The following is an 18450-nucleotide window of genomic DNA, read 5'->3' as shown; positions in this document are numbered from 1 at the left end:
TTAATCTTTGTTACTCAGACAAATGATTTCCTCTGCTCTTTGGGGACTTGAAATCTTGTTGTTAAAATTTGTATTGGCCTACCATTGATTTCCTTGGTCAAGTATTAGCCCAGTTCTTAGACATTGTTATTAAGCACTGGCTGTTGTCAACATCTATTTGTTAAGCATCTGCCATGCTCTAGGCACTGGGTCAGATGCCAGGACTGAAAAGATTAACGAAGTATCATTTCTTTCTTCAAGTAAGTTATAGCAGAAGGGGCGGGGAATCCAGGAATTAAGATAGATTCCCAAAAGGCAAACTTAAAAAACAAATTGTTTAGTTTTTTCAGAGCAGTTTTAGGTCACAGCAAAATGGAGCAGAAGGTACAGAGATTTCCCATATGTGTCCTACCCCCACACATGTGTAGCCTCTGCCATTATCAACATCACCCACTGAGGTGGTACATTTGTTAAAATTGATGGGCTTACAATGACACATCGTAACTCTACAAAGTCCATAGTTTAGGGTTCACTTGTGGTGGTGTACATTCTGTGGGTTTGGGCAAATATATGATGACACGTGTCCACCTTTATAGTATGATACAGAGTGTTATCACAGCTCTGAAAGTCCTTGGGCTCTGCCTGTTGATCACTTCCTCCCCCCAGACCCTGAAAACCACTGATCTTTTTACCGCCTCTAGTTTTTCACCTTTTCCAGAATGTCTTATAGTTTAGCCTTTTCAGATTGGCTTCTTTCACTTAGTAATATGCACGTCATGTCTTTTTTTCATGGCTTGATAGGGCATTTCTTTTTTTGGCACTGGATAGTATTCCACTGTCTGTGGTACCCCAGTTTATCCATTCACCTACCGAAGAACATTTTGCTTCCAAGCTTTGGCAGTTATGAATCAAGCTTCTGTGTGCAGGCTTTTGTGTGGACATAATTTTTGACACCTTTGGGTAAATGCCATGGAGTGCTCTCGCTGGGTTGTATTGTAAGAGTATGTTTAGTGTTGTAAGAAACCACAAACTATCTTCCAAAGCGGCTGCACCATTTGGCATTCCCGCCAGCAATAAACGAGAGTTCCTGGTGCTCCCCATCTTCGTGGGCCTTTGGTGTTGTCAGTATTCTAGACTTTGGCCATTCTTACAGGTGTGGGATGGTGTCTCATTGTTCTAATTTGCATTTCCCTGATGACACGGGATGTAGAGCATCGTTTCATATGTTAATGTCCTCTGCATCCCTTCTTTGGTGAAGTTGTCTGTTGAGATGTGGGGCCCATTTTCCGATGGGTGGGTTTGTTTTCTTATTGTTGAGTTTGAAGAGTCCTTTGTGTATTTTGGATAATAGTCCTTTATCAGATGTCTTTTGCCAACATTGTCTCCCAGCCTGTGGCTTGGCTTGTCCTCCTCTTTAATGCCTTTCACGGAGCAGAAATTTTTAATGAAGTTCAGCTTATCTGTTCTTTCTTTCATGGATCATGCCTTCGGTGTTGTATCTGAAAAGTTATTACCATACCCAAGGTCATCTAGATTTCCTCCTGCGTTATCTTCTAGGAGTTTTATAGCTTTGTGTTTTACATTTAGGCCTGTGATCAATGTTGAGTTAATTTTTATGAAAGTTGTAAGATCCGTGTCTAGGTTGACATACCTTATATTTGAATAGCACTTTGTCATAAAAAACATTTCATGTTCACTTCTTTTAACCTTCTTTTAATCCCGATATTTTGAAATAGGCAGTGGCATTTCTTCGTTAAAAATCTGAAATTTAGAGCAAATAGGTTGAACTAGGGGAGGGGCAATAAGTTTGGAAAGATAAATTGAGCCAAATCCAATAGGCTTTGCAAACCAGGCTAAGAAATTGGTTTTTTTGTGAGGAAGTTGGAGGCCGGAAGTTTTTTGACAGATGGCTGACAAGGTTAGACTTGAGCTTTAGGGCGTCCTACCCAGCCGTGTTGCCTAGGCTGAATTGGACGAGGAAGATTGTGAAGGCAGAGATTGTGAAGAGGCTGTTGGATTAGTCTGGACTGGGGGTGATGTGGTCTTAGGCTCAGAAAGGTAGCAGTGACCACGAGTAGGAAGGAAACCTCGGGAGACCCATGTCCAGAATCTGGCAGCTTCCTGATGAGGCATACAAGCTGAGGGCTGGAGTCAGGGGTACCTCTGAAGCTTCACCTTGGGGCGCCAGGAGACTTGGTTGTAGCAGAAGTTGGAAAATCGGACAGAACTGATAAGAAGTCAAGATGATGATTGGTCTGGGACACGTTGATTTTGAGGTACAGGGAGGATATCCAAGCCTAGACGTTAAAGAGACACTTGTAAAGGTGGTATTACAGAGGGTGATGCAGTTGTAGTTGAGGAGAAAAGATTTAGCAGTCACCAGGCATCATCGTGGTGGTAGGTGGAGTGGTGGGAGAATATGAAAGCACCAAGGTACAGTAGAAAGAGCTCTGAAAACGGAACCTTAAGAAATACCCAGCGTGAAAAGACAAAGATGACAAGGAAAAGGAGTCATTGGTAACGTAGGAGAAAATCTCGGCTGCCAGATATCACAGAAGCGAGTCCCAAAAAGAAAGACCGGTCTTTTGGTGTCAGATGGTGCTGAGAGGCCAAAGAGAAGGAGGCTGTTGGTTGCCTTTGATAAAAATAATTTGTCGGTGATGATTATAAAAGCAGCAGCGGGGGCGCCTGGGTGGCGCAGTCGGTTAAGCGTCCGACTTCAGCCAGGTCACGATCTCGCGGTCCGGGAGTTCGAGCCCCGCGTCGGGCTCTGGGCTGATGGCTCGGAGCCTGGAGCCTGTTTCCGATTCTGTGTCTCCCTCTCTCTCTGCCCCTCCCCCGTTCATGCTCTGTCTCTCTCTGTCCCAAAAATAAATAAAAACGTTGAAAAAAAAAAAAAAGCAGCAGCGAGTGTTGGTGGTGGGGGATAGTTTCAGATGGTAGCAGGTGAGTAGCAAAGTCAGCGGGGGTTACTTGGGAGGGATTAGAACTTGGCAAAATAAAAATGGGGCAGTGTCAGAGGGCTGTGTACAAGCTCTGGTGGGAGAGGTGAGGAACCGCAAAGGATTAGGGAATGACCGGGGTGGTGGTGAGTCCGCAGAGCAGGTCCGGCAGAGGGAGCGAGTAGGGGAAGCACAAGGTGAAACTGATCAGCCGGGATTTTGATTGAGTGGATCTGGCCGTGAGTAGCCGTATCTCACCTTGAGGACTCTTCCTTTGGAAACTCGTTTCAAGAAATTCGGTTTGTGACAATGTGTTATAAATTGTAAGGCAGTATATAAACAGGAGGCGGGATTATTCAAATTTCCAGTCACTTTGAGCAGTGACACCATTTCAGAACTTGCAAGTGCAATCAGTCTTTAATAATGTAATTCTAAGTTGAAAATAATTTTGAACGTACTCTAGCTCCATGAGTGTGAAAAGTGTTGTTAAATGAAGGCCCGGAACTTTTCTGCGGCCGGCATGTAAATGTGAATTATCGTTTACAAAGTGGGAGACTGTGTATATTCCGGGAAGAAAGAAAAGAGTGTTAAAATAAGTAGTTACAGAGCAGAAGCCAGAAATCGCAGGGAAAGGGGAAGTGGAGATCATTCATATGAATAATTGTGGTAGATCGTTTTTCTTTGGTTCTCTCTTTTTTCTTTCTTCCTGGTAGATTAAGAGGACAAGCCTTTGTCTTTAACCACTTTCAGTTATGAAGTTAAGAGTTTATGGCATTTATTGTATGTTCTTGTGTCCGCTATAGAGCCCCAGCAGGAAACAGATGACACAGTCAGAACAGATCATTGAAGAACGTTTAGTGAGAGACCAGGCACCGGGGGGTGCCTGGGGTTAAGGACACCGAGGAGGGAGGGGATAGCACCAGGAACCAGCAGTGTCTTGAAGGGACTGCCGTGCTCAGGTGTGAAGGGACAGCTGTGGCTGCATCTGTGGTTGTTGATAGAGAACCTACTGCTTCAACCTGGAGCACAGCAGGGACGGCTTGAGGCGGCGGTGGGGCGGGGAATGAAAACCCTGCCTCCCCTTTTCTGTCCCCCGTCTCTTGCAGGTGCCTCTCAGGACCAGAGAGGAACAGGAAGCCGCTGGGCAGGGCGGCCCAGATGATGCACTGTGCAGAGGTCGGCCTGCTGGGGCGTAGGGAGGGGCAGCCTGGAGCAGGAGGGGGACGCTGAAAACGGTGGGCACAGTTATTCCAAAAACCTATTGCTTTTCAGCCTGTTGTCCGGCTCTTGAAGACGATCTGAGTCTTGGGCTTTTCGTAGTCATCTCTGACTGGGAGAAACCTCGGGAAGTGGCCCTGGACTCCCCGAAACCAGCCCTCTGTGAGCTCACAGTTCAGAACACCTGTGCGGCAGAAGCGGGGTTCATGGCCCCAGAGGTCGGGCGGCGGAGCTTGGCTGCTTTTCTTTGAATCCTGACTCTTCGACTTAGTAACTCTGTTCCCTTGAGTCAACTTCTTAGCTTCTCTGTGCCGCTTTCCTTTTCTGTAAACGGAAACAACACAGCACATCACAAGGATTAAGTGAGTCAACATGTCAAGGGCTCTGAAGGGTGCCCGGTAGGTACCACAGTTAAGGTCAATAAAATACTAGTTGTTGGGGTGCCTGGGGGGCTCAGTCGGTTAACGTCCGACTCTTGATTTCAGCTCAGGTCACGATCTCACAGGTCGTGAGTCGGACTCGGTGCTGACAGCGTGGAGAGCCTGCTTGGGATTCTCTCTTCTCTCCCTCTCTCTCTGCCCCTACCCCGTGCGTGCTTGCTCTCTTTCTCAAAACAAATAAACGTTAAAAAAAAATTTTTTTTTTTTAAGTATCCGTTGTCGTAAGGCTCACCTTATCCTTTGCCCTTGCTTCATTGTAAATGGGGCATTTTTTCTTTTCCTCTTTTCAGATTCATTAAAAGTGTTACACGTCACGTGTAGTTCTTAGGATATACTCCTCTCCCAACTACATTTGCCACCAAGGAGGAGCCCTGGGCGTCTAGTCGCTACTCTTACAGTTAATCAAGAAGATCGACAGGATAGTGTCCTTTGGAAATGCTGTCAGAAGTTCTTCTGTGATGGTTTAAAGTTCTTCTTCTTTCCCATCCTCAGTAAGGAATTGAATGGTGTTTGAGAAAAGGGACTCCGTTATTACCCCCCTCCTTTCCTTCTTTGCCCCCCCCCCCCCCCCCCCGTTCCAGCCAGGTGGGTCACCTACCTCCTGGATTTTGCAGGTGACTTGAATTCACTTACTAAATACACAGTGAGTCAGGTGGTAGGCCAAAATGGATTTCGCTGTATAATTTCAGCAGTAATGGGGGTTGGAAAGCGATGTTATGGAAGACGTAATAATACCTGTTTTTAAATGCCTTCAAAAGCGCTTCAAGCATTGTTACGCGACTTTTCACTGAAAGATTTAAAATCCTGGAACCGGGAACTTACACGGTTTGCATTGTCTTATGCTAACAAGACAGTTAATCAGTTTTCATAGATCTTTGCTCTTCTCTGGGTTTTTGTTGTTGTTGTTCCTTTCTCTTGACAAGCCCTGTATACATTTTTGCTCTTGATAGTGTCTGCCCTTTCGTAGATACTCCTGCTCCCAAGGTTGGTATTTGGTGGAGAAAATGAAGGACAGAGAAGAAAATGATCACTGCCAGATGCTTAGTGATTTGTGTGGTGATCGGTTTGATCACTTTGTAAAGATTGGTAGACTTCTCTGGCCTGTCTGTGGCAGGCTAGTCTCTAGTAGGCATTTTAGGACAGTTTCAAGTTCTCACCAATTTACTTATTTCCTTACTCAGTATTTATTTTACCTTCAAAATAAATTAGTAAGTGATGTTATGGAAGAGATACTAATGGCTCCTTGAAATCTGTTCGAGCACTAATTTCAAATTGTCAGAGTTTACCAATTCTTTAAAATGGGGGAAATATCACGAGGTGAAAAATAAGCTTTTGCGTAAGAACGCTAGAATGTTAAGGTAAAATACTTCCTTGGCTTAAAATCTTTTTGAACACGGGAATTGAAAATGTTTTCATCAGCTTAAAATTTGCTTTAAAGTTCTTTATTTCTCACCCCCAAATTCCTTCCGTTTTGATTTCTAACATTAAGTTTGTTTTAATCGTAAGTTGAAATTCGTATAGACTTTTTCAGTAGGAGCATGTCTAAGTTTATGCTACACCTGGTTAAAAACACCGTTTTCCCTAACCTGTCAACAGCTTAGTTGAGCAGTCCGACTGTATTATTCGGTATCTTGTCTGACAGGAGGACAGCAGTCCAAAGAGAAAGATAACACAAATTGGTGCCACGCTTCGATAAATAGAGACATTTTATTTTTCACCAAGCTGATTCAATCCAGTTCAGTTAACTCTTTTTCCCCCTGAAGGACAGATCCAAAAAAGGCAGCCGTGAATGACTGAGTTTGTCATGTGTTTGACACGTCAGTGTGTGAAAATAAAGCCGGCCACAGGGGAGGGGCTGTGCCTTTGGATTTCAGACAATGCCCCGTGCAAGAGCCCTGTCCCTCCGCTCTGCGCTGTGGGCCGCTGGACAGTCGCAGCCCTCGGCCAGAGGGGGGAACCTGGGGACGGCCGGCATTGTTGCGCACGACCCCCTTTTCCCTTCCAGCCTGCGACCGTTGTGATGTAATCATCCCTAAGAACTCTCGGGCATTTTTCAGACTGCCACGGCTTCACTTTAGTTCCATAGGCTAAAGCCATTGGTTATTACGTGGTGGTGGTGTCGAGATTTGGGTAACACGTGGGTCCTAAATGTCTCCTTTCAAAAAATCTGTGTTACAATAATTACACCACCAGTATTTCTCAGTTCAGTAATTTCTTCTTGAGATGCAGAATGAAATGTCTATCAGCATAATAATGTTTATGGTACTTGTACGGTCATAATTATTTCTTGTAATGCTGTCATTATACCACGGGACATGAATTGTCTAAGTGGCATTTATGAAGGAAGATTTAAATTGTCAAAACCCTGCCTGTTGCTCCACGGATCAGGTCTAGGAGCCCCATCTTCTGCACCCAAAGCCTTCAGGGACTGCTTCCCCTCCCCCTCTCCCCCCCCCCCCCCCCCACGGCCCTGCATTCCGGTCTCTTCAGTGTCCTGCCAAGGCACCGCTGTCGCCCAGCCCCAGGCCCCACGGTGTCTGTCTTCGGAGCCCTCTCTCTCTGCCAAACCCATCCTTCACTTGATCTGGAATCCTGCTTTTCCCTTGACTTTGGCCTTGCTCAGCTAATTGCTGTGGTGGGACATCTCCTTCCTCCGTGTGGTCGAAAGCTTGGACTCTCAAGGGCGTGCTCCCCACCTCCCCAGCCACGGCTCTGCCGTGTGCCCACTCAAAGGGAGGTGATGTTTCTTTTCTGGGTAATCCACGCGTCCTGCCTGTTCCGGGCCTCAGCCGTGCCGCCAGTGCCCAGTGAGCAGAGAGCAGGGCTCGGGCTCTGTGTCACAGAGAAGAGGACAGGTTCGAGGACCAGAGACCCCACCCCGCCTCTCTTACCAGCCGTGGGACCACACTCAAGTTACCTAACCTGTCTGCGACTCGTTCCCTTATTCTGAAAATGAAAGTCATACCCACCTTGAGGGTTGTAAAGATTAAATGGGTTAACTTTGGTCAGGTGCTTAGAATCGTATCTGGCACAGTCCAAGTGCTGGGTAGATGTTTACTCAGTAATTTGCTGAACACGTCCCGTGGGTCACTCTGCTGGGTGTTGTCCATGTTGCTAACTCTTCGTCTTTCCGGGAGTCTCTGTGCAGGTGCGTCCGCAGCCCCGTTTTACAGACGACGCACCGTTAAGTGACTTGCTCGGGGTCACACGGCAAGATTAGGGCAGAATCAGGATTTGGGTTGATGCCACTTGGCTCCGGGGCCCTCGGTCACTCCTCTCCTTTAACCACCGAGGCGTGCTGCAACCCCGACTGTAAATCGCGTTGTCCTTGAGACTCAGTGGGACGGAGGGAAACGCAGCTGGATGTGTCTCTTGTTCTCTTCGGGACAGCGGTGTGCTGTGAGGCGATGGCCGGGAGGGAGTCGTCCCACTGGTCTGCCGTGGGCCGCCTTGGACCGAAAAATGGGCAGGACGGGAACCGCACGTGTTAGCTGCTCCCACGGCCCCCCCCGGCCTAGCTGTGCCGTACGATAACGGATTTTATTTTTGGTATTTTCTCTTAAGCCACTCTTTTGTCAGGCTCTTGCGGCTTTGCTGGCATCACTGACTCTAGTCTGGAACCGTACAGAACACCACAAAGACAGGGAAGGAGAGAGTGGCTCCGCCGCGTCAGCCTGCTGACGGCGTGTTCGTTTGTAGGTATTTAAAACGTGTGTTAATATGCTCTGCCGTGGCACGCGGCTCTACTGAAAAATACCAAATTTATCCACAGGGATTCTAGCTAGAGAAGGTCAGCAATCAGTTCTGGAAGCTTGCACTCCAGATCTTAGTCCTAGCCGATGAAGCGTCGGGTTTGTGAGTTATTCTCCCGTGCAGGTACGTGCACAGAGGCCCTGCGGATTGACCGCTTGGGCCGTGCACCTGCAGCGGTAGGGATTTTCCAGACGTCGCATCCAGCTGAGACTTCTCGTGCACACCGCCAAAAGTTTTAAAAGTGAATTTCTTCAAAGGATTCCAATTATTTGGCTGATACAGCACAGATAATGAAAAAAAAATGTATACTTTACAGTTAAGTCTTTTTGTTTGGGGTAAGGGGGGTAAAAAGGTTCCGAGGACAGTAATGCTTTGTCGAGGCTCTAATGTCCAATACTCTTAAGTGCCGGGTCAGAGTTAAACTTGAATGGCAATGATGAAATATTTACTCATCAGATGGCTTTGAAGTTCGGCCTCTTTTTGGTCACAGCCCCTTCCTAATGGACATGTTTCAAAGAAGAAAATGATTATAGCATTCAGCTGTGACGTTCTCTTACGCTCTGCATGGAAGAAAAACACCTTTTGTTTGGGTCCATTTGGGTATTTAAATTTTGAAGGCCAGTTGCTTGGAAGTCACATTAATGATGGAACTCGTTCGTACGACTCTGACTCCGTTCTCATTGAGAGGATAGTGTATAAAAGTTAATTTTTCTAATACCTGTATAATGTTTTTAAAAGACTGCTTTAACTCATGTATTCTCCAGTCTTTCCAACGTACATTTATTGAATTCTCCATAGTTTATAGTACAAGGCTTGAGGTGAGTGCATGTATGTAAAATGAGTAAGTTATAAAATTCAGGTTTATAAACTGTCCTGCTGGGTAAAATCGCTTATGTTTAAAGATGTTTAGAAACTGTATCTATTTATATATAGTTCTTCAGTTCTGATAATACCTGGAGGGTTTTCCTCTAAAGTTTAAAATTATAGATACTTTAGGATGTTGAGTAAATACTGTTTTTCTTCTACATCCTGGATTAGGTTTCATTCATCCAAGTAAATTAGGACTTTAGAAATTGTTCTTGCAGAGTGGGTTAGAAACGTTATGTTTTTGTTTCCTCAACCACTGTGGACTGTGTGATATGCTTTTAACGTGGATGTTTGTCTTTTGTTACTTAGTTTTCATATGAATCCAACAAGCAATGAGGACCTCAGGAAAATCCCGGTAAGTTGGCCGAGGGGGAGGGGGGGGGGGTTAGTGCATCATCAGAAAAGAAACCACAAACTGACCTTCTGCCTGGCATACATTTTTGAAAAAGCCTTCATCCTGAACCCCTCAGTTACCTTTGGATTATAGCTTAATGTGGTCATCTGGGGAGAAAGAAGAAAAGCAAAATTCAAACTCAGTCTTTAACGTACGATAGGGCGTGACTTTATGATGTGTAGAGATTCAAGCAGTATTAGAGATATAACTGAAGCCAATTTAGAATCTACACATTTTGTTTACAGACTTTTAAAATTAATGTGAAAGCTGTAGGTCAAGGTCAACATCACGGTTATGAAATGAGAGCGTGGGGAGAAAATGGACGTTTTTTGTTGTTGTGACAAAGATCGAAGAAAGAATAAAACGGCCTGTTAACTTCCAACAATAGGAAAAGCGTCTTGGCAAGAGATCGAGGTAACCGGGAGAGTCTTTGAAAGAACCTTTAGGACACTTACCTTCTTAGAACAAAACCAAATATATTAACAGGCTTGGAAGCGACCATCTAAATGTAACTCACATTTTGCAAGGATCATTCAGATATCTTAACTTCATTTTATTGTGTTTGAAGTCCAGGTTTGGATCTCTGTTCAGAGTTCACTGCATCTTCAGTCGATTCTAAAAGCATTAAAATCTAGAGAGTAAGTTACTGTACAAAAATATGGGCACATGTTCTCGGTAGAAAACTGGATTCCCACTGAATAACAGAAATAGAGCCTTTATTCCAAGAGGCTGGTGGTTGCTGTTGGAACCATCTGTCCTTAATGTGTGTGATCCAGATGTATAATAAGAATTTTTTAAAGCAATAACATATCGCAATTTTCTATGATGTGATATGCCTAGAAGAAACTGGTGTGGTGTATAAACCGTTCTAAATGTAGTTATTTGTATTTAAAATTATAGAAAACATTATAGAAGCAGAGGACTTTGTACTGCATTTTTGCTGTTTTATGTAAATGATTTATAAGTTTTGATGTTTCATAAATACTCGAGTCTTTATAATATGGCAGTCTGGCGAGAAATGTCAGAATATATGAAGTCAGCCTTTGATCAGATAGTAAAATGAATTCTATCAGGCGGTTACTTAATCTCAAACAAAATGCAACATCAAAAAATCGATTTAATGTGCAGCTATTGTTTATTAAGTAACCTTAATTACAATTTCTGTGTGCTTGTAAATGTACTTTTCCCAATCTTGTGATTTATTGCCGTAAAAGCATCCTTAGAATTCTTTAAAGAAATATAAATGTGAAAATTGTTTTAGTTAAAGGATTTAAAGGTGATAAAAGAATCCTTGATGTGCGATTCTTTTCCTCTGGAATACTAACTCTTCTAAATGACAGTTGAAGGATTACTAGGTGTTGTTAATTTACCGCAGGATGCAATTAAGAGGAGAAAGCTCATCCTTCTCCGGATCGTTATTGAGGGAAAGCATTTGAACAATTCTTCTGTTGAAGATTATAAGATGTTTGAAGTAATTTACATTAAGTTCTCCAATAAGAGCCATCCCCCAAGTTATTTTTTCCCCTTCTGGGCCTAGTATTTTGTAATTAAGTTTGTATGTCTTCCATGCTGGTGCCAACACCTGTCTGTGAAAGCACAGTGTTTAAACAGGAGCAGTAGCCAGTTGAAAGGGCAGCGCGAGCTCTTTAAGGCCTAATTAAGAACTGAAAGGGAGGTGAAGGCAGTCGGACAAAAGATGTGAAAGTAGCTGAGATGATATTCCCAGAGCAAAGTTCCTCATTAGAACAATAATGAGAAGATCAGAGAATGCCAAGCCTTCATCTTTCTGTCTCTTTCCCCTGGCCGCCTTGGATGGCAGTTAGTGCCCCACCAATATTTGGTTGCCAGGACAACCTCTCTTGAAACCTCCAGTTATTTTGAGTCCTGATAATTTGCTTTTGTTTAAATTTCAATATTGCAAAAAATATACATTTCCCGGTGTAAAAGGCTAGGCTACGTGTGAAGTAAAAACAGCTCCCTGGTAATTCTCAAAAGTCTTTCGTACAACCGTGTTACTTAAAATTCCGATTGGAAAACTTCACGTCACGATTCTGCTGTCCTCTCACCCCATCCCCACTGTCTGATATCTGCGTAAGGAAATTTTGAACCGAAGTCCCGTGGGGATGACAAAGGATGGGTCGTGAGAGGGGAAGAGAGAAGACAAATTTACGTTAAATTTCAATACAAGAAGACAGCTTAAAAACATACGTGCTGTCTGTACGGAGTGCTGGAGGAATAAATACTGAGTACCTAGGAGCCCTGCTGGGGTTATTTGAGTCTCCACCAGTTTGGAGGTTTCTCAGTTTTAGAAGTTCTTCTGAGAACAGTGTTAGAAATATCTTTTGGAAAAATAATTCATTTTTATATTTGCCTGAGAGTTTTCCTCTTCAAGCCAAAGAACTTTTGTAACCAGCAAATAACTCCATTCCCTATTGTATGTGTTAATATTAGTCTGTATTATTTTGTTGGGAATTGTATCAACGAACAGAAGGAGACATCTATATGTATTCACTGAATAGGTCAGTCAGTGCAAGCATCTGATGCCTAAAATTAGAAGGGTTAACTGGCTTTCAACTGTGGGATGAAACCTGGAACTAAGCACAAAACTGTTTTTAATTATTTTATATTCTTTTCCAGAATATAGTTTATAGTACATGTGTTCCTAAGATGTTTTCCTGCCTAGAAACTCAATGCAGAAATTTGGGGGGAAATTTTCACATAAAAGGACAAATGGAAAATTTATTGAGAAGGCCAGAAATGTATTTCCAGGAAATCTGTCTATATATAAGTATTAGATGGTCGGGAGGGGGGGAAAAATAAGCCAAATAGTGGCTTTTCTACGCCAGATTATGGCTTTAAAGCGTTGAGCAGTATTTATGGTAATTGTTTTGAGAGATTAAATTGTTAGATCGATTCATATCATGGCTTTCATGTAAACTACCCATGTCAAAATAAGGATTCTTCGGCATGTTCTTCATCCTCATTGTCTTCACAGAAATGTTTAAAAACGATTTCCATTACATTATCTGATAGTCCTGGTGTGGTGGTAAATATAACCATCTGAATGATTTCCTAACTGTGTGTCGTCACTTAATTAGTTTGGAGGAATCAGTTCATATATGTGTAATTTGATTAAGATTAGAGAGACTCAGGCTGACGCTGTTATTATGTTAAACTAAGAAAACACATAAAACAGTCAACTCGGCAGTAATGAACCCCATTTAGTGCAATTTCATTAACCCCTGCAGTTCGCACAAGAACTCTGTTTTTCGGTAAATGTTTCATTAGATAAATGAAGTCACATGAGTTGGATGTCGCTACTTTTTTAAAAATGGAGTTCAGAAAAAAATTGCTTTGTAGACCAGGAAATCTTAGAATTGAAAGGAACCGTGGAGAACATCTCATTTATCAGATAAGGGAAGTGAGGCCTAGGCCGGTATCTGTCTCAAATCTATGCAGAATTACTTAGGTTATACTAAGAAAGGTTAGCTTATTTTTAAGACATTTTAAAAATATACTTACCTCAGTATTGAGTACTACTGTAGCTTATCTTTTCTTTAGAAATCTGCTTAATGTAATAAATGTTTAACAAGAATGTGGTTAGGAAATTATAAGTTTTATATCTCTAAACTGCTCGTGACCAGTTATGTAAGTTAGTAAACATGTGAGTCTGTGTGTGTGTGTGTGTGTGTGTGTGTGTGTGTGTAGTCTTATTATTACAAAAGACTGAGAAGAGAATAAAAAGTAAACCAACACTTCTCTCCAGAGTGGTTGTGAAGTAATATTCTTAAATGTTTTTAGGGACAAAGGTAATATGACTCATAAAGTTGTATCTGCTCCCAGTTTCTAGTGCTAAAATGAGTTGTTTTAAATATAATCTTATGGAATGGAAGCTCACTTTTCCGTTAGCATCCGCTCTGTCCTTTCTGCTAATCTGTTGGAGGCTTTTATTACTTGTCTTTAACGTTCCATTCAGTAGCTTTACAACTAAGCTCCTCCAAATGATCCTACCCACTGCTCCCATTTTAATTTTCCTAGAACTTCGCTTTAATCATACTCTGCCTCTGTGTAGAAACCTTCCATGGCTTCCTCACCATTGCAGTAAGTCTCAAAAGTCCTTAATAATAACATCCGGCATCCTTGACAGTCTGTCGGAACCTACCATTTCAGCCTCTTGGCACTCTGTCCTGAAGCCTTATTTTCCAGCTGTTCTCCACGGATTACCTACTGTTGACCCTTATGCCTTGAATCACGTTTCCTCCTTTAAACGAGCAGAGCGCACTGCTTCAGATGCCCATGGCGTTGGACCAGTTTTGGGTCCTGAATTTTTCCTTTATCCTTGAGAAGGGAGTGACTTTGATAACCTAAGCATCAAATGGGCATCTGTACTTCAGGTGTTTCTCCGGACAGCAAAGTCAAGGTGCCGGCGGGGGGGGGGGGGGGGGGGGGGGGATAAAAAGTTACACTTTGACTTTCCTCATGAGCACCAGACACATATCAAATTAAAGTAGATCCTGAAAAAGGACTAAAGACAAATTTAACCCAGTGGAGAGAAAAAAGAGTCAAAGGCCTTTCTGCATTTACCCAGCAGTCCCCGTTCTCTACCCTCCACTGGATAGATTAGATCAGTTAGTCCTTAAGAGCTAGACCCGTTTCCTCAGTATTACAGGGGTTTTTTTTTCCCTTCAAGCCAAATGGAAATGTTTTGAAAGAAAGTGATAAAAACCTTTTTTAAGTTGTTGATTAAGGACAGAACTGTGTAAAAAAGGCATAAAAGTTGTTACTTTATATTTGGACATATATACATATTGCATATATACACATATACTATAATGAAAAATCTAAATACTCCACACCATAGGTGATGTTCCAGTGCTGTTTTGATTAAATTTATGACAGATGTTTTCCTTCTAATATTAGAATGCTTTGTAATAAAGGTCAAATCCACGTCTTTCTCTGTTTTATTATTTTTGTGTTCATCAATAGGATATCATTCATCAGTAGGATAAAGTTAGCAAAATAAGTAAATGAGTGAATGAGAGAACACAGATCCACCAATCCTAAGTGTTAGTTAGCATGATTGTAGTTGAACTCTGAGTTTCCTAATAACCAGGGCAAAAGGGGAAATGAGTTATGTGGGTAGTAGTCCTAGGAGGAGGAAATAGACCAGTTACTGAGGGGAGAAAAAGCTTTGTTTGCCTCTCAATTAAAGCAGAAATTACTCCCATGGGTAATTACTTCTTTCCAGGCTGCTCATTGGTTTAATTCTGAACGACTTGAACTTTTTACAGCAAATTGGAGAAGCAGATTTGATACGGCTGCTTTTTGAAACCATCTTCAGTAAAAAGCCAAAGCCATAGCATTAAACCACAGTTCAGTAGAAGCAGTTCATGAGGGCTAAGCTATTGTGCAAATGTATACTCTTCCATAGCTACTCCGAGTTTTTCCAAGTCAAATCTTAGAGATCTTTAGTCTTCGTCTATTTTAATTATGCTTGTGGTAGAGCATTTTATCTCTTAATCCTAAATTGTGTGGTCCATTTCGTCTATTAGGACACTGTCCACAACGTAAGGAACCGTTCTAGAAAGATTTAGAATTACAATCGAGGCTTTGGTGTGTCCGCCCTAGTTCTTGCCTCAGGACTGGCTGGCCACTCTGAACGTCACATTGGTTCTAGCCAAGGACACATCGGGGTTTGAAAACCCAAAAGTTGAAGTTCCAGATTAATTCTTACCTTGCCGCCCCCTCCCCCTGGCCATGTTCTGTCTGCTGAAATGACCACCTTTCTCCTGTTCCAGGACAGCAACCCTTTTGATGCCACCGCAGGGTATCGTGGTCTGACCTACGAGGAGGTCCTACAGGAGCTGGTGAAGCACAAAGAGCTCCTCAGGAGGAAAGACACGCACATCCGGGAACTCGAGGACTACATCGACAACCTCCTCGTAAGGGTCATGGAGGAGACGCCCAGTATCCTCAGAGTGCCATACGAACCGTCCCGGAAAGCTGGCAAGTTCGCCAACAGTTAATAAGCCAGTCGTACTGTGCTTGCGTTAGGGGCAAGAAGAAAAGAGACAAAGGAAGAAGGAAATCTCGGTACTGCGAGAAACCACATGGTCAGGCTTCGTTACATACTCGCCTTCATTGCGAAAAACTACGTCCCGTGTAAATACTAGCAGGGACTCTCAAGAGTGACCTGTGAAGTGAGCTAAATTATTTACACTTTTAAAGTGAAAAGGGGCCAGCTTCTCCATGAATAAGCAGTTCCTTCGGCTTCACTTAGGTGCTGGTGTCGCCCACGAACCTGCCATAGGCCTAGGGGCAGCTTCGGAAGTACACGACTCGTGATTCCTCAGGAATAGATTTCTCCTAAAGCAGAATCGACGCCGTGGCCGGTTTCTCAGAAGTCGGTTTGTAGACACATTTAGCTGCAGGAATACCGTTCATTGTAAACACTCAAAAAAGAGTTCCTATTTTATATGCATCCGTATGTGTACATGAATATATGTTCATGTATCTTTGTGTATAAAATACATGCATATACCTCATATATACATGTGTTTTTAAAACGTTTAAGAACAACTGGTTGCCTCTAAAATTAAGATACCAATTTCTCAATGTGAAGATCTATGTGTGCTCTCTCGATGCAAAACAAAATCGTCATCGCTACCGTATCACGTACGGTTTGTTACCGGGAAGCTGCTTCAGATCGCTCTTGACTTTGTGAACCTTGGTTTCACAGAGCTGCTCCCCTGTGTTATTCCGGTATCAGATGTTGCTCTTTTTCTGAAAGGAATGATCCAAAGTTTTGTGAGTTTTGTTTTTGTTTTTGTTGTTGTAGTTTTTTTGAAGCATGACCTATTTTAGGAAACTTGATTAGCTTCAGGAGAGTAACTTGCCTTCGCGTTTGAGTTTCGTTTAAGTCCAAGAGAAGCTAAGGTCATCTGTTTTGTTGAGATTCTGAATGCCTTTAGATCACTAGCCCGAAAGATATTAGGAAGTTAGATCTGAAAATCATTGTGAGGGAAAAAAGGAGGTGATCGTCTGATGCCTGATAACCCAGAGCAACGAGCAAATTCGAGGAATGAAGAATTAGGCTTAGTTTCAGGTTACGTAAATAATAGAACAGATGGTTGCATTTGGGTCTTGAACCAGAAGAAGAGTCACCGAAGGACGAGTGAATCGTTGGAACAGACCTTCACTAGCGTGGCCCTGGACACAGTTCTACATCTGCCCTTAAGAACTGGTTTATCACAGAATTATATGTTGGCCCTTTTCTTAACTCAGTTCCCCCCAAATGCCAATACTTCCAAGAATTATCTTGATATATCTGTACGAAATTAGCCTGAAATTTACGGTGGAAAACAGTGGTCTAAAAATATCGCTAATCATCTGCTAATTTTTTTCCCGTAAAAAATCTAAAATAAATTACGAAACACTGAATCTGTGTCTCCAGTTTTCAAATGGGAAAGTTTGCTTGTCTCTGGAGACATCTATTCTGCAGTCTTTTAATGAACCTCATTTTTGTCTAATATTTATCTCTATGAAGACTCCATTGAAAGTTCAATGCAAAGCAGAGAGAAGAGTTTGGCTCATTTTAATACTCTGAATCAGATAATACTTGGCCAAGTTTAGATTCATAAGCTAAAATTGCTTATTTGTGTTAGCCGACTCTTTAGTTTTCCTATGAGAGCATACATTTGGAAATTCTGAGAACTTCTCCTACATACAAAAAATTAGGATTTTTTTTTCCTTTTTTCAAAAATTAAATAACTTTTTAAGTGAAGAAATGGAGAAGGAAAAATAACTTCCACCAACCTTTTTTTCCCCACTTATAAATTTCTGTAATGACCCTCAGAATTTGGTTTATTAGTATTTTATTTTCCCATTTGAGGTCTGAGTCATTTTTTTTAACACGGTGCCACTTTCAGTTAACATTTTATTAAATATTACAAAACTTTCAGCTTTTTTTTTCTGATGTTAGTACAACCGAAGCTCTTCTTAGACTTTTTAAAATACTAAAGTCCATGTGTTTGCAGTATTGTGATAGATTATCTGCCGATATTTCAATATGCTTTGGCCAAAAGATGTCAGTTTCGTATTGGGGATATGTTTTATGTAAATCGAGTTCATTAAAAAGTATTACTCACATACTGCTCTTTTTATGAGGAAATTTACTTTTGAGGAGAGATTCTTTGCCAATATGAAACTGTTAAGGATTAGACCAATCAGATGTGAATGATTTGGTTATAACTGAATCGATACTTTTGTTTTTAAATCTAAGACGAGACTTGTATTGAAAACTGAATCAGCACTTGTCATGGCTGATTGTCGGCATTTGGGTCCAAGTATCGTTCCAGTGTTTATGAACTTCCACTCGTGACCCAGAGTACAACTTCTTGTATGTTTTCGTAATTGGTCACTACAATATGCTAAAGTCAAAAAGTAAAAATGAGGGGCGCCTGGGTGGCGCAGTCGGTTAAGCGGCCGACTTCAGCCAGGTCACGATCTCGCGGTCCGTGAGTTCGAGCCCCGCGTCGGGCTCTGGGCTGATGGCTCGGAGCCTGGAGCCTGTTTCCGATTCTGTGTCTCCCTCTCTCTCTGCCCCTCCCCTGTTCATGCTCTGTCTCTCTCTGTCCCAAAAATAAATAAACGTTGAAAAAAAATTAAAAAAAAAAAAAAAAAAAAAAAGTAAAAATGAGTTCCCAAGTAAACACATCAGTGTTTCCGTGTTTGGACAGAAGTGCAAACAGAGTAGTTTTAGTTTCTAATGTTGTAGGAAAAAGGCCATCAAGATCACCTTTAGTTAATTTCTCCAAAATGTGACTTTTAAGCATTCCAATGGTGTATTTTGTTAGTA

At 42.2% G+C, this 18450-nt stretch overlaps 1 protein-coding gene across 1 annotated transcript in view; it reads left to right on the top strand.

Moving 5' to 3' along the window:
* RAB11FIP2 (RAB11 family interacting protein 2) overlaps positions 1-17033 on the top strand; it is a 39871-nt gene extending 22838 nt beyond the window's left edge. Inside the window, exons 4-5 of the mRNA XM_043597671.1 lie at positions 9509-9554; positions 15392-17033. Of these exons, the coding sequence (XP_043453606.1) occupies positions 9509-9554; positions 15392-15619 (274 nt within the window). The 3' untranslated portion in view covers positions 15620-17033. The remainder of the gene's footprint in view (positions 1-9508; positions 9555-15391) is intronic.
* Positions 17034-18450: the final 1417 nt, after the last annotated feature.

Source organism: Prionailurus bengalensis, chromosome D2, assembly GCF_016509475.1.
Source record: "Prionailurus bengalensis isolate Pbe53 chromosome D2, Fcat_Pben_1.1_paternal_pri, whole genome shotgun sequence".
NCBI classification, from domain to species: Eukaryota; Metazoa; Chordata; class Mammalia; order Carnivora; family Felidae; genus Prionailurus; species Prionailurus bengalensis.
This window is presented reverse-complemented; position numbering and strand designations above follow the sequence as displayed.